We start from the raw sequence: 13,150 nt of genomic DNA on the forward strand, positions 1-13,150 counted from the left end.
TGTCTACGCTCGCCAGTTATTATTACTCGCTCATGGTGTGCTCCCGTCCTCCGGATATTCGTAAGTGGAGGGCATTTGTTATTAATACCATTGATAATGAGCATAGTGCTTACAAGGCCGTTCCTAAATTTCATAAGCTATGGGCCAGATGGTCTCAATCTCCTCTAGGTATCTGATAGTCTACCCAGGAGCTCTCTCTATAACAGTCCATTTTCTCCACCTTTCCTTTCTCCTTCTTTTGTATGTGTTCATGCCTTCACATGCTGTACTTTTTATTATTGTTTTATGTTGTTGTCTTATAAAATGGTCGGACATATATACTCTTCGCCCTCTGCCTGTTTTAATTTACCATTGATTGTATTTACACTACAGTATATCAGTAACAATACCTTTGTATGATTCTATCTGTTGTTTTCATTTGTGTACAATTTTTGTTTTAAAACAAGAAGGTACCGAGTAACCATCTTTACCATATATTGCAGAACTTCTTTCCTGATGGGAAAGTGTCTAACAGGATGAAAATCCCCCCCATCAATAAAACACATGTGGTTACCCAAAGGTTTGCTGAGCATGACACTGGTGTCATAACATTACCTGATCTGCATACAAATGTATCGCTCATGGGTATTCTTTATTAGCACATATTCCACCGTCATCCATCAGGCACCAGCAAAACATAATCCCTGATAAATGCCGGCTTGTCAGGACTAATTGGATAGCCCCCAGGGGATCCATTAGCTGCAGTAGCTTGCCGTGGCTAATTGAATACTCCCCTTATATTAATGTTTCCATTTATTTGTCCATTACATGTCCACTGTATGTGAGAATGCAGCATTATGTGTACTGGAGCCCTGAGGTCACTGTGCCCTTGTTACGAAAATCTGTTATGTAATTGCCATCTAATAGTTTATTATTATTATTATTATTATTATTATCCTTTATTTATATGGCGCCACAAGGGATCCGCAGCGCCCATTACACAGTACATAATCAAATGTGCAAACAAGAAAACAGCACTTACAGTACAAGACAATATAGGACAGGTATAGAAAATCAGGGTTTAGGTTCCATCAAAGGGAGTATGAAGTATAAGAGTGTAAGTAAGAAAAGGAAAGGCACATGAGGGGAGAAGTCCCTGCTCTTGCGAGCTTACAATCTATAAGGTGAAGGGCTAACAGACCGGGGTGACACAGAAGGGGTAGACAGTGAGCATAGACAAATCAACCCAAATGTAAAGCCTGGCAGTCAGGATGTATGCAGTTTCCTTTTTGCAGGATAAATTTACCTTGTGTGAAGGCTGCTAAACTGAATAACAGACATGAGAAAACGATGCATTAGTCAGTGTATGAAAACCACTTCACCTTCATACATTGCTTCTGCTGTGAACTAACTTTTTGGAAAACCACTTATGTGTCTTAATGGACAATTTAGAAATCACTGTTTAATTCTAGATTTACTTTTATTGAATAGCTTGTATACAAACAGACTTAAAAATGCTTTTAAATATTTTAACAAATTCAATAAAATTCCCTTTTTTGAAATATTATTTACGCATTTTAGAAAAAGGACACAGAAAAACATCAATGTATCTGGGGCTCTCCCCTACCCCTAAAACTGGGGTGAAATAAAGCACATCTTCCACTAATCTCCGCTATAATAATATTCCATCCTGCTTAGTAGCCCCCAGAATCCTCCTCTTTCCCTGTAACGAACAGTGATGCAGCATGTGCCTTTCCTGGCAATCGCAGAGTATGCCACAGCGTTATTGCTGGTTTCATTCAAAAATAAAAAGACAATTTATACCGGAGCTCTGGAGAGGCGCAATAACTTAATATCTGAAACTTTGGATGGCAAGAAAGGGTATAAACTACCAATGATAAATAAAAGTAATTTTCCTAAGGCATTTCTTTCAGGAATGTTACTATGAATGATCCAGAAACACATTCTGAAGCATTTTTCTTGCTTGTGACTGAATGCAGAAGAAATATTGTAGACTATTTAGGAGGATTCTGGCCACACATTATAAAAGAGCACACAAAAGCCCCATATGTGCTCAGTAGCTGCCACATAAACCAAAATAACCCCACAGGGCTAGCTTACTTCATAGCACATCACGCACATGTACTACATATCTAACATTAACACTCATCATGTACAGATCATGTCTAAGGTTGGACACCAGGGTTGTGTAGTACGTGGAGGAAACACGTTTCTGGCAGTGAATTCCTGTTGCCCAAAGTATGAAGCACCTGAACATGGAGACCAGCTCGACTTTCAAATTGTGGCATTGTTCAATAAATGTCTCCGCCAGATTCCAAGAGGAGGCAATGCTTGCAATAAAGTCAGTAACTTGCTTTATGGCTTCAGATCCCAGTATGGACATTAAATTCGATGAAGTATCACATCCAGTAGCTTACAGACGCTGCTCTGAATCCAAGAAATATGCCAAGACAGTGAGATCAGTTTGCAACAGTCCCTTTCTCTGAATGCAAAGGAAGCAATGCCTCCTTATACAGAGAGAGTTGCACAGGGGGGATGTAGAATTGCAGTAGAGAATGTGTGAATGTGCACCCGTCCTCTATAATAATACGGGCTGAAGATGTTCCATTTTAAAGTGTACATTTTGCACACAAAAAAGGTATAGGGTAATTTTCAATTTTAACTTTCCTGCATAAAACCCAATTCTGACATTTTTGGCTATATATATTTTAACATAGAGGGTCAGTTATAGGAAAGAACAATGTAAAACATGCTGCAAATACACAGACAATAAACATGTTCTATAAACTATTACACATACACCTGAAATAACGGGCACAAGGAAGTCCCAGTGCATTAACATGTGGACCTCCGATATATCCAGCACTGTAAAAGTTAATCCAGTAGCAGGTCTCGCTTGAACGCCTACTCTGACATCTAGTGGCTAACACAGGTTATGAAGCTCATTATATCGAGCCCTATAGTATGTATAAACAACCAGAGCTAGAATTATATACTGTGTAACAGTGTGCAAAGAGAAGGCTAAACTCTGCCCTATAACAAGCTAATCTATAATGCAATCCAACAGATAAAAAGATAGTATTAGGCTGGGATAAGCTTATCAAAAAATCTGTTGATTCCGCACCATTGTATGCATACTGCACGACTGCACTGTAACTTTCAATTACATTTTTTTAAGAAAAAACAAAATACATGAGTATTTTCATTGTATGGCAGTCTGCAGAACATCCATATTGTATTTGGTTGGTTCCTGAAATGTATGTTTTATGTTTTGGTTAGTTAGTTTTTTGTGGTTTTTTATTTTTTTGGGCGGGAGGGGGGCGGGGGGGGGGGGGGGGGGAGTAGCGGGGGCCATTGGTCCACAGCTGCTCTACGGCTAATCTACCAGGCTAATAAATAAATAAATTAAAAATATAGAACTTTCGGTGCTGATAATTCCTAGTGCAAGCCTCCTATTAATTCTGGAGTGTTTACAAAGGAGAATGGGGGGATATCCGTCCCTTCCTTCCATCACGCTCTCACTGAGCAGGGATTAGGGCCTGATTAGATGAAACATAGAAGCGTCACATCTCCTGCATGTGTGGTACCATGAATCAGGGGTGGAGAGGTATGTCACACTTCAGTTGAGAAGAGAATGCTCTGACGTTTGCTGTCTGGGGTTGGAATGGTGTCTAGTTGTAGAAAATACAATAGAACCTGCACCTGAAAGAGAATAATAGATGGAAGATTCAGATATGGTTCAAACAGAAAAAGCTAGACTTCACTTTGAAAAGGAAGAAAAACAATCAAATACTGCTCAAAAATAAATATTAACTTGAGAATTAATCCAGACGTGCACAAGTCTTAAAGGCAATATTCTACATCTCATTCAAACCACAGTAACAGCATACCTGTGACATCACTTCCAAACTCCAGCTGTCTGCCATGCTGATTGGCTGAGTAGGGTTGGTCGGGATCTTGCTGTCCTTTTCAGATGGCCGCAGCAGTGTTGGACCAAACACTGTAGCCAGGTTATGTAGGGACATCTTATTCTGACTCTCCTTCTCTGCCACCCTGATACGGTATAAGGGGTAAGCATCAAAATGAGGGATGAAGGATATTGTTAAGAGCTGGACTAACAAACTGTGATTGGGTTTGTCATTGTGTTTCTCAGTTGCATTCATTGTTAAGAGCTGGACTAGCGAACTGTGATTGGGTTTGTCATTGTGTTTCTCAGTTGCGTTCATTGTTAAGAGCTGGACTAGCGAACTGTGATTGGGTTTGTCATTGTGTTTCTCAGTTGCTTTCATTGATAAGAACGTGACTAGCGAACTGTGATTGGGTTTGTCATTGTGTTTCTCAGTTGCATTCATTGTTAAGAGCTGGACTAGCAAACTGTGACTGGGTTTGTCATTGTGTCTCAAACCCCTATTAACTAGCTAAAAAATCACGGGTAAATGCACGGGGGCGAGCATTTACCATGTTTTTTGCAAGTGGAAATGGGTCCCCCCACAAAAACCCGGATCAAGTAACCCGTGAATCCTACCCGGGTAAATACTTTGGTAGGACATGGGAATGATCCGGGTAGGGTTGTAGTGTAAGCGGGAGCAGTATCGATGCAACACGGCTCCCGTTTACACTGTATGGAAGGGCGGCGCTGGGAGATCATGTGATCTCCCAGCGCCGCCCCTGCCGTGTCACTAGCAGCGTCACCAACCCGGCAATATGCCGGGTTGGTGACTGCTGATGGGAAAGGGGGCTGAGCACGGGCCGCAGCCGGGTAGCACCAGTGTCAGGCTCCCGGCTGCGACCCGTGCTCATAGGTGGAAAAGGGGTATTAGTTGCATTCATTGTTAAAAATTGCAGTGTTTTTCAGGGGTATATGTAGGAATAAGATTGCTATAGTAGGATGTATGCTAATATCACTTAAGACACTTTAGCATTTCATACTTTATCAGTCACTCTAATGCTTCATAGTAATAGAAGACTACAATTCAGTGTAAACAGATTATTTTTATATTATCTTACTTCAATCAACAAACTGCTCAGAAGAAAGATGGGTGCCACGTAATATGACAAAGGTTTACAATGAGGAAAAAAAATAAACTTATATTGTTATGCATAGATTTTTAGATAAGTATAAAACAGTGCATAGGAAACAGCACTGGCATCTGCCTGATCATGACAGCTGATATTACCCCTTTTCCACTAGCTCCTTAAAACACGGGTAAATGCGCGGGGGCGCGCATTTACCCTTGTTTTTCCCTAGTGGAAAAGGGTACCCCTGCAAATTCCCGGATCAAGTGATCCGGGAATCCTACCCGGGTAGCTTGCCGGGTTGAACACGTGTTCAACCCGGTAAGCTGTCTAGTGTGAACGGGAGCCATGTCGAGGCGACGCGGCTCCCGTTCACAGTGTATGGGAGGGCGGCGCTGGGAGATCATGTCACTAGCGTCACTAGCAGCGTCACCAACCCGGCATATTGCCGGGTTGGTTAGCGCTGTCTGAAAGGGGGCTGTAGCACGGGTCGCAGCCGTGTCAGGCGACACGGCTGCAACACGTGCTTCAGTGGAAAAGGGGTATAAGGACAGGTAATCAAGCACAGTTAATAGATACACTGACAATGGGCAGTCACCACCTTCTACAGAGACTAGTCCCAAGTTACCTCTTGAGGTGATCGAGTAGGAAGAGGAAAGTGAGCAGAGATGGCTCTGGCAGAGACAGCAGCAAATTCAACATACAGCTCTCTTTGGCCACGGGGTCAGACAGGGCTGAAGGAAAATAAAATACTTAGTCAATGCTGATGCATTTAATTTATTTTACAATAATGTTGCTCAGGATTTTCTAGATAGAGAATTACTGCCACTATAACAGGGGACACAGGTAAACTCACCAATCCCTTCTGCAAAGTTGGGATACAGTTCATCGGTGAAGAGTGGTGCTGGTAGTTCTCGGAAATACAATTTGAGGGTACCAGCAATGGCATTAACATCCATGTCACTCATCATGATGGACACGTCCTTGTTATCTTACAAAGAGGAACAATAACAATAGTAAGGAAGCCAGCTACAGTACATTCCTACTAGTTTTTTACTTGTTTAAACTTTTAAGTTGAGTTTACCACCATTATTTACCCCCATGATACTGTATGTACCTCTGCCTCATCATTACTAAGCAAAGCACCAGCAAATTTACAAAGCAGTATACAATTTGTCAGAGGAACAAGGGCATTATATATAAACCAATAAAACGACCAACGACCTCAGAGACATGCTTCTGAGAGCTTACATGCTATATAATATATTTGGTTGAGGTTAATATGTACATTCAAATCCACCCAATTCATTGTTTGAGGAATTGGTTGGTCGCATTGTCCCACCGGATGTGCTGCACGACCACTTGGATGATTCCTTGGGCGAGGCGGTATTGTTACATGAAGCGTCGCATGGTGTGTATGGCTGTGCGATGTATTGTTACACCACACTGTCGCCTTGCATCATCGTTGAGGTGTGTACACAGCTTAAAGCTGGCTCTAGCTTACTATATCCATAAAGTCTTGCAATTTTTATGCTCCTATTCCTTTGCTGTATCTATCATTAAGTTTCTTTATTACTAAAAGTCTTTTTTATTTGTAGGTATATTGTTCAGATCTAATATCTGTTTCCTATTACCATGCCCAGCTTCCCTGTACTTGACAGTATTTCCTTTTCTACTTACTTGCATCAAAAGCATTCTTCAGAGCTTGAATATCAGTGGCTACCCCAGACACTCGGTAGATGCCAACCTCTTCCAAGCCACGCCTCTCAATCTCCTCCACACACTGCCGCACAATATATGGCACTTTAGAGCGCTCCCGCCTGTGATCAAATAAATTGAAGCTACATAGTATCACATTTTCATCAAAGTAACATGTACTAATAATTAGTGAACTCGGATGCTCACTTGTGAACATATGATCATAGTTTTTCCATATGCTCAGCAACTGTATTGTAATGTCAATTTGTAGGTTTAGATATAATGTAGTCATTTTACTTACTTGGTTACAACCCCGATCTTAACTCCGAATACCCCGGTCTGTTTGCGTGATGGGAGGCGTTTCAGACTAAACTCTCGGCTTGTGAACTTCAGCGACAGTTTGACCTCTATCTAAAGAGAAAGTGATCAGGATCCTGGGAATTGATGGAGGGCCCAAATATCAGGGACAGGTAGGGGGTTAGATCCAAAAGAGAGATTAAGGCCTTTACTTACAAAGTGACAACATTTGTAAGCAGCGGATTACCGGCGGGTTGGAAGTGAAAATATTTAAACGCCACTTGCAGTTAGTATAAAGCACACCAGACATTGGCCCTCATTCCGAGTTGTTCGCTCGCAAGCTGCTTTTAGCAGCTTTGCACATGCTAAGCCGCCGCCTACTGGGAGTGAATCTTAGCTTATCAAAATTGCGAACGAAAGATTAGCAAAATTGCGAATAGACACTTCTTAGCAGTTTCTGAGTAGCTCCACACTTTCTCGGCATCTGCGATCAGTTCAGTCAGTTTCGTTCCTGGTTTGACGTCACAAACACTCCCAGCGTTCGGCCAGACACTCTCCAGCCACTCCCACGTTTTTCCCAGAAACGGTAGCGTTTTTTCGCACACACCCATAAAACGGACAGTTTCCGCCCAGAAACACCCACTTCCTGTCAATCACATTACGATCACCAGAACGAAGAAAAAACCTCGTAATGCCATGAGTAAAATACCTAACTGCATAGCAAATTTACTTGGCGCAGTCGCACAGCGGACATTGCGCATGCGCATTAGCGACTAATCGCTCCGTTGCGGAAAAAAAATAACGAGCGATCAACTCGGAATGACCCCCATTACACTGACTGTGAGAGCCGTTTTCACCTCCAACCTGATGGTAATCAGCAGCTCACAAAAGCCGTCACTTTGTAATAAAGCCCTAAGGCTGCAAAGAGGTATGAATAAGATGGGGTGTACAGTGCAAGGTAGGGTCAGTATGACCTGCATAGTAGAAACATGTCCACATCGGCATCTTTCCAAATAATAACCACTATCTAGTATTTACCCCATTCATAGAGACAACTGATCTCTGCCAATCCTTCCCTAGGACCATCTGAGGCTCCAACTAATGTGAGAAACAGAATACAGTGGGTTATAAGACATAACTGTATATATTGCACCTGTATACTCTCCCCACAAACTATATTTGTATCTGCTATTTCAGCCATTTATAATGTAATGTACAAACCGCTCCAACCACACTTACCTGTACTTGTCCCTTCGCCACCATCCGCTCACTACTTTCTCCTCCGTCCTCCCTCATAGGTCGATTCTTATTGTAGAATTTTTCGTAGCACAGGATGCGCAGGGTCTGGGAGCCCTCCAGTTCTATCTCAAATTCCTGTGAAGAAAATGGCAACAGGGGTTACGTGTTTATTAACATTTACTTATATTGTGCTTACAACTGGAAACACAATAATAAAACAATACAGGGTGATAGCAGACAGAGAGGTAAGCAAGCAAGATTACAATCTATAGGAAAATAGGTTAAGTTCTACATATAGAAAGAGCTAAGTAGGCTGTAAGATTCAGCTATACAGCAATGTTGGCAGCAATTAGTGGATTGTATGGAAAGAACACATGGTAAAGCCTGGTAAAAGCAAAGCATAGTGTGCTTTGGTGATGTCCCTGCTCTCTCTGGGTTATTGGTCCAACCAATAAAATATATTTGTCCAATAAAGGTACACTTAAAGAGAAGGATAAAATAGGATTTTGGTTACCTACCGGTAAATTATTTTCTCGTAGTCCGTAGAGGATGCTGGGGTCCGCATTAGTACCATGGGGTATAGACGGGTCCACCAGGAGCTATTGGCACTTTAAAAGTTTGAGAGTGTGGGCTGGCTCCTCCCTCTATGCCCCTCCTACCAGACTCAGTCACAAGACACATCAAGCTAACTAGCTTGAAAAATTCAGCAACTGCTGAAACATTACTTACCAAGTAACAATGCAGTACATAACTAAACAAAGTTGTACTGAACCAGATAACGGTTGCAGGAAAACGAAGCGCTGGGCGGGCGCCCAGCATCCTCTATGGACTACGAGAAAAGGATATACCGGTAGGTAACCAAAATCCTATTTTCTCTTACGTCCTAGAGGATGCTGGGGTCCACATTAGTACGGGTGGTCTTCAGTATGCCGGCTGTCGGGATCCCGGCGCACAGTATACCGGCGCCGGAATCCCGACAGCCGGCATACCGACACTTATTCTCCCTCGTGGGGGTCCACGACCCCCCTGGAGGGAGAATAAAATAGCGTGGCGCGGGCTCATTTGCGCTCGCCACACTGTCTGTAAGCCAGCGGTCGGGCTCCCGGCAACCAGCATACTGGCGCCGGGAGCCCGACCGCCAGCTTACTGACTTTGCAAATGTGTTCGACCCAGACCAAGTTGCCACTCGGTAAAGTTGTAACGCCGAGACACCCTGGGCAGCCGCCCAGGAAGAACCCACCTTACGAGTAGAGTGGGCCTTAACAGATTTTGGAAACGGCAATCCAGCCGTAGAATAAGCATGCTGGATAGTAAACCTGATCGAGCGAGAGATCGTCTGCTTAGAAGCAGGACACCCAATTTTCTCGGGATCATACAGGACAAACAGAGCGTCCGATATTCCGTGACGAGTAGTCCTCATCACATAGATCTTCAGAGCCCTTACAACATCCAAGGACTTTTAAGAATTTGAGGAGTCAGTAGCAACTGGCACCACGATAGGTTGGTTGATATGAAATGCCGACACAACCTTCGGAAGAAACTGCTGAGGCGTCCGAAGCTCAGCTCTATCTTCATGTAAGATCAAGTATGGGCTTTTACATGATGAAGCCCCCATCTCCGACACACGTCTAGCAGAAGCTAAGGCCAACAAAGTGACAGCCGTCCACGTAAGAAACCTGACCTCTACCTCTTGTAGAGGCTCAAACCAGTCAGATTGGAGAAACTGCAACACCACGTTAAGATCCCATGGCGCCGTAGGCGGTACAAAGGGAGGTTGGATGTGCAGGACTCCTTTCAAAAAGGTATGAACTTCAGGGAGGGCAGCCAATTGTTCCTGAAAGAAAATGGATATGGCAGAATCTGGACCTTTACGGATCCCAACCTCAGGCCCATATCCAAACCTGCTTGCAAGAAGAGGAGAAACCGTCCCAGTTGAAACTCCACCGTAGGAAACTTCTTGGACTCACACCAAGACACATATTTTTTCCAAGTACGATGGTAATGTTTAGACGTTACTCCTTTCCTAGCCTGTATCAAGGTAGGAATAACCTTGTTCGGAATGCCCTTCCGAGCTAGTATCAGGCGTTCAACCTCCATGCCGTCAAACGTAGCCGCGGTAAGTCTTGATAGGCGAACGGCCCCTGCCGCAGCAGGTCCGCTCGAAGAGGAAGAGGCTTGGCTCTTCTCGTAGTAGATCCAGAAGGTCCGTGTACCAAGCCCTTCTCGGCCAGTCTAGAGCAATGAGGATCGCTTGAACCCTTGTTCTCCTTATGAGCTTTAGGATTCTTGGGATGAGTGGGAGTGGTGGAAACACGTACACTGACTGGAACACCCACGGAGACACCAGGGCGTCCACTGCCACTGCCTGTGGGTCCCTCGACCTTGAACAATAACGCCGAAGCTTCTTGTTGAAACGAGAGGCCATCTTGTCTATTTGGGGTAATCCCCAAAAGTCTGTTATTTCCTTGAACACCTCCGGATGGAGACCCCACTCCCCTGGATGGAGATCGTGTCTGCTGAGGAAGTCTGCTTCCCAGTTGTCCACTTCCGGAATGAAGATTGCTGACAGCGCCAACGCATGTTTTTCTGCCCAGAGGAGGATTCTTGCCACCTCTAACATTGCAGCTCTGCTCTTCGTTCCGACCTGTCGGTTTATGTAAGCCACTGTTCTTACATTGTCCCACTGCACTTGAATGGCCCGATTTTTAGAAGATGGGCTGCCTGAAGAAGACAGCTGTAAACAGCTGTTAATTCCAGAATGTTGATCGGTAGGCCGACTTCCAGAATTTACCACCGTCCTTGGAAGGTCTCACCTTGAGTGACTGCGCCCCAGCCCCGGAGGCTTGCATCTGTGGTTAGAAGGATCCAGTCCTGAATCCCGAACCTGCTGCCCTCCAGAAGGTGAGTTAATCGGAGCCACCAGAGGAGAGAAATCCTGGCTTTTGGCGACAAACGAATTCTCAGGTGCATGCAGATGAGATCCTGACCACTTGTCCAGGAGATCCAGCAGGAAAAACCTAGAATGAAACCTTCCATACTGGAGGGCCTCGTAAGAGGCCACCATCTTCCCCAGAAGGCAACTGCAGTGACGAACCGACACCCGGGCAGTCTTCAGGACATCCCGGACCGATGTTTGCATCACCAACGCTGTTTCTCGTGGAAGAAACACCCTCAACACTTCCGTGTCGAGGATCAATCCCAGAAAGGACAACCTCCTGGATGGTTCCAAAGTGATTTTGGAATGTTCAGAATCCAAACGTGGACTCTGAGTAGATGGATCGTGAGAGCCATGGACCGCAACAGCTTCTCCTTGGACGATGCCTTTATCAGCAGAACGTCCAGATATGGAATCATGTTCACCCCCTTGTGTGCGGAGGAGAACCATCATCTTTGCCATCACTTTGGTGAATACCCTCGGTGCTGTGGAGAGGCCGAATGGCAGGTCCTGGAACTGGAAATGACAGTTCAACAGAGCGAATCGGAGAATTGCTTGACGCGGCGGCCCAAACGGAATGTGGGGTTATGCATCCTCGATATCCAGGGATACCAGGAAAACCCGTTCTCCCGATATTACTGCCCTTAGAGACACTATTTTGAACTTGCACTCCCTCAGAAAAGGTTTTTTTTAAGTTTAGAATGGGTCTGACCGAACCATTCGTTTTCGGTATATGAAAAAATTCGAATAGAAACCTTTATTTTGCATATGAGGTGGTACTGGCACAAGAACCTGTGCCTCCACCAACGTCTGGACGGCGTCCTGCCGGACAGTCCTGTCTGCTAGCAGAGCTGGCAGGCCTGAATTAAAATAAGATTTTACTCACCGGTAAATCTATTTCTCGTAGTCCGTAGTGGATGCTGGGGACTCCGTAAGGACCATGGGGAATAGACGGCTCCGCAGGAGACTGGGCACACTAAAAGAAAGATTTGGTACTACCTGGTGTGCACTGGCTCCTCTCTCTATGCCCCTCCTCCAGACCTCAGTTAGGATACTGTGCCCGGAAGAGCTGACACAATAAGGAAGGATTTTGAATCCCGGGTAAGACTCATACCAGCCACACCAATCACACCGTATAACTCGTGATATTTAACCCAGTTAACAGTATGAAATACAACTGAGCCTCTCAACAGATGGCTCAACAATAACCCTTTAGTTAGGCAATAACTATATACAAGTATTGCAGACAATCCGCACTTGGGATGGGCGCCCAGCATCCACTACGGACTACGAGAAATAGATTTACCGGTGAGTAAAATCTTATTTTCTCTGACGTCCTAGTGGATGCTGGGGACTCCGTAAGGACCATGGGGATTATACCAAAGCTCCCAAACGGGCGGGAGAGTGCGGATGACTCTGCAGCACCGAATGAGAGAACTCAAGGTCCTCCTCAGCCAGGGTATCAAATTTGTAGAATTTAGCAAACGTGTTTGCCCCTGACCAAGTAGCAGCTCGGCAAAGTTGTAAAGCCGAGACCCCTCGGGCAGCCGCCCAAGATGAGCCCACCTTCCTCGTGGAATGGGCTTTCACTGATTTAGGATGCGGCAATCCAGCCGCAGAATGCGCCAGCTGAATTGTGCTACAAATCCAGCGAGCAATAGTCTGCTTAGAAGCAGGAGCACCTATTTTGTTGGGTGCATACAGGATAAAAAGCGAGTCAGTTTTCCTGACTCCAGCCGTCCTGGAAACATAAATTTTCAAGGCCCTGACTACGTCCAGTAACTTGGAATCCTCCAAGTCCTTAGTAGCCGCAGGCACTACAATAGGTTGGTTCAAGTGAAAAGCTGATACCACCTTAGGGAGAAACTGGGGACGAGTCCTCAATTCTGCCCTATCCATATGGAAAATCAGATAAGGGCTTTTACATGACAAAGCCGCCAATTCTGACACGCGCCTGGCCGAAGC

At 44.7% G+C, this 13,150-nt stretch overlaps 1 protein-coding gene across 1 annotated transcript in view; it reads right to left on the bottom strand.

Annotated features, from left to right (window-relative positions):
• Positions 1 to 1,440: 1,440 nt before the first annotated feature.
• The window catches only part of BCR (BCR activator of RhoGEF and GTPase), an 84,191-nt gene continuing 72,481 nt past the window's right edge, over positions 1,441 to 13,150 (bottom strand). The window contains exons 16-23 of the mRNA XM_063913047.1: positions 8,251 to 8,385; positions 8,050 to 8,109; positions 7,016 to 7,125; positions 6,697 to 6,836; positions 5,873 to 6,007; positions 5,645 to 5,750; positions 3,891 to 4,053; positions 1,441 to 3,702 (exon numbers count right to left, since the gene is read on the bottom strand). Coding sequence (XP_063769117.1) covers positions 3,613 to 3,702; positions 3,891 to 4,053; positions 5,645 to 5,750; positions 5,873 to 6,007; positions 6,697 to 6,836; positions 7,016 to 7,125; positions 8,050 to 8,109; positions 8,251 to 8,385 — 939 coding nt within the window. The 3' untranslated portion in view covers positions 1,441 to 3,612. The remainder of the gene's footprint in view (positions 3,703 to 3,890; positions 4,054 to 5,644; positions 5,751 to 5,872; positions 6,008 to 6,696; positions 6,837 to 7,015; positions 7,126 to 8,049; positions 8,110 to 8,250; positions 8,386 to 13,150) is intronic.

The sequence above is a fragment of the Pseudophryne corroboree genome, chromosome 1 (genome assembly GCF_028390025.1).
Source record: "Pseudophryne corroboree isolate aPseCor3 chromosome 1, aPseCor3.hap2, whole genome shotgun sequence".
NCBI lineage: Eukaryota > Metazoa > Chordata > Amphibia > Anura > Myobatrachidae > Pseudophryne > Pseudophryne corroboree.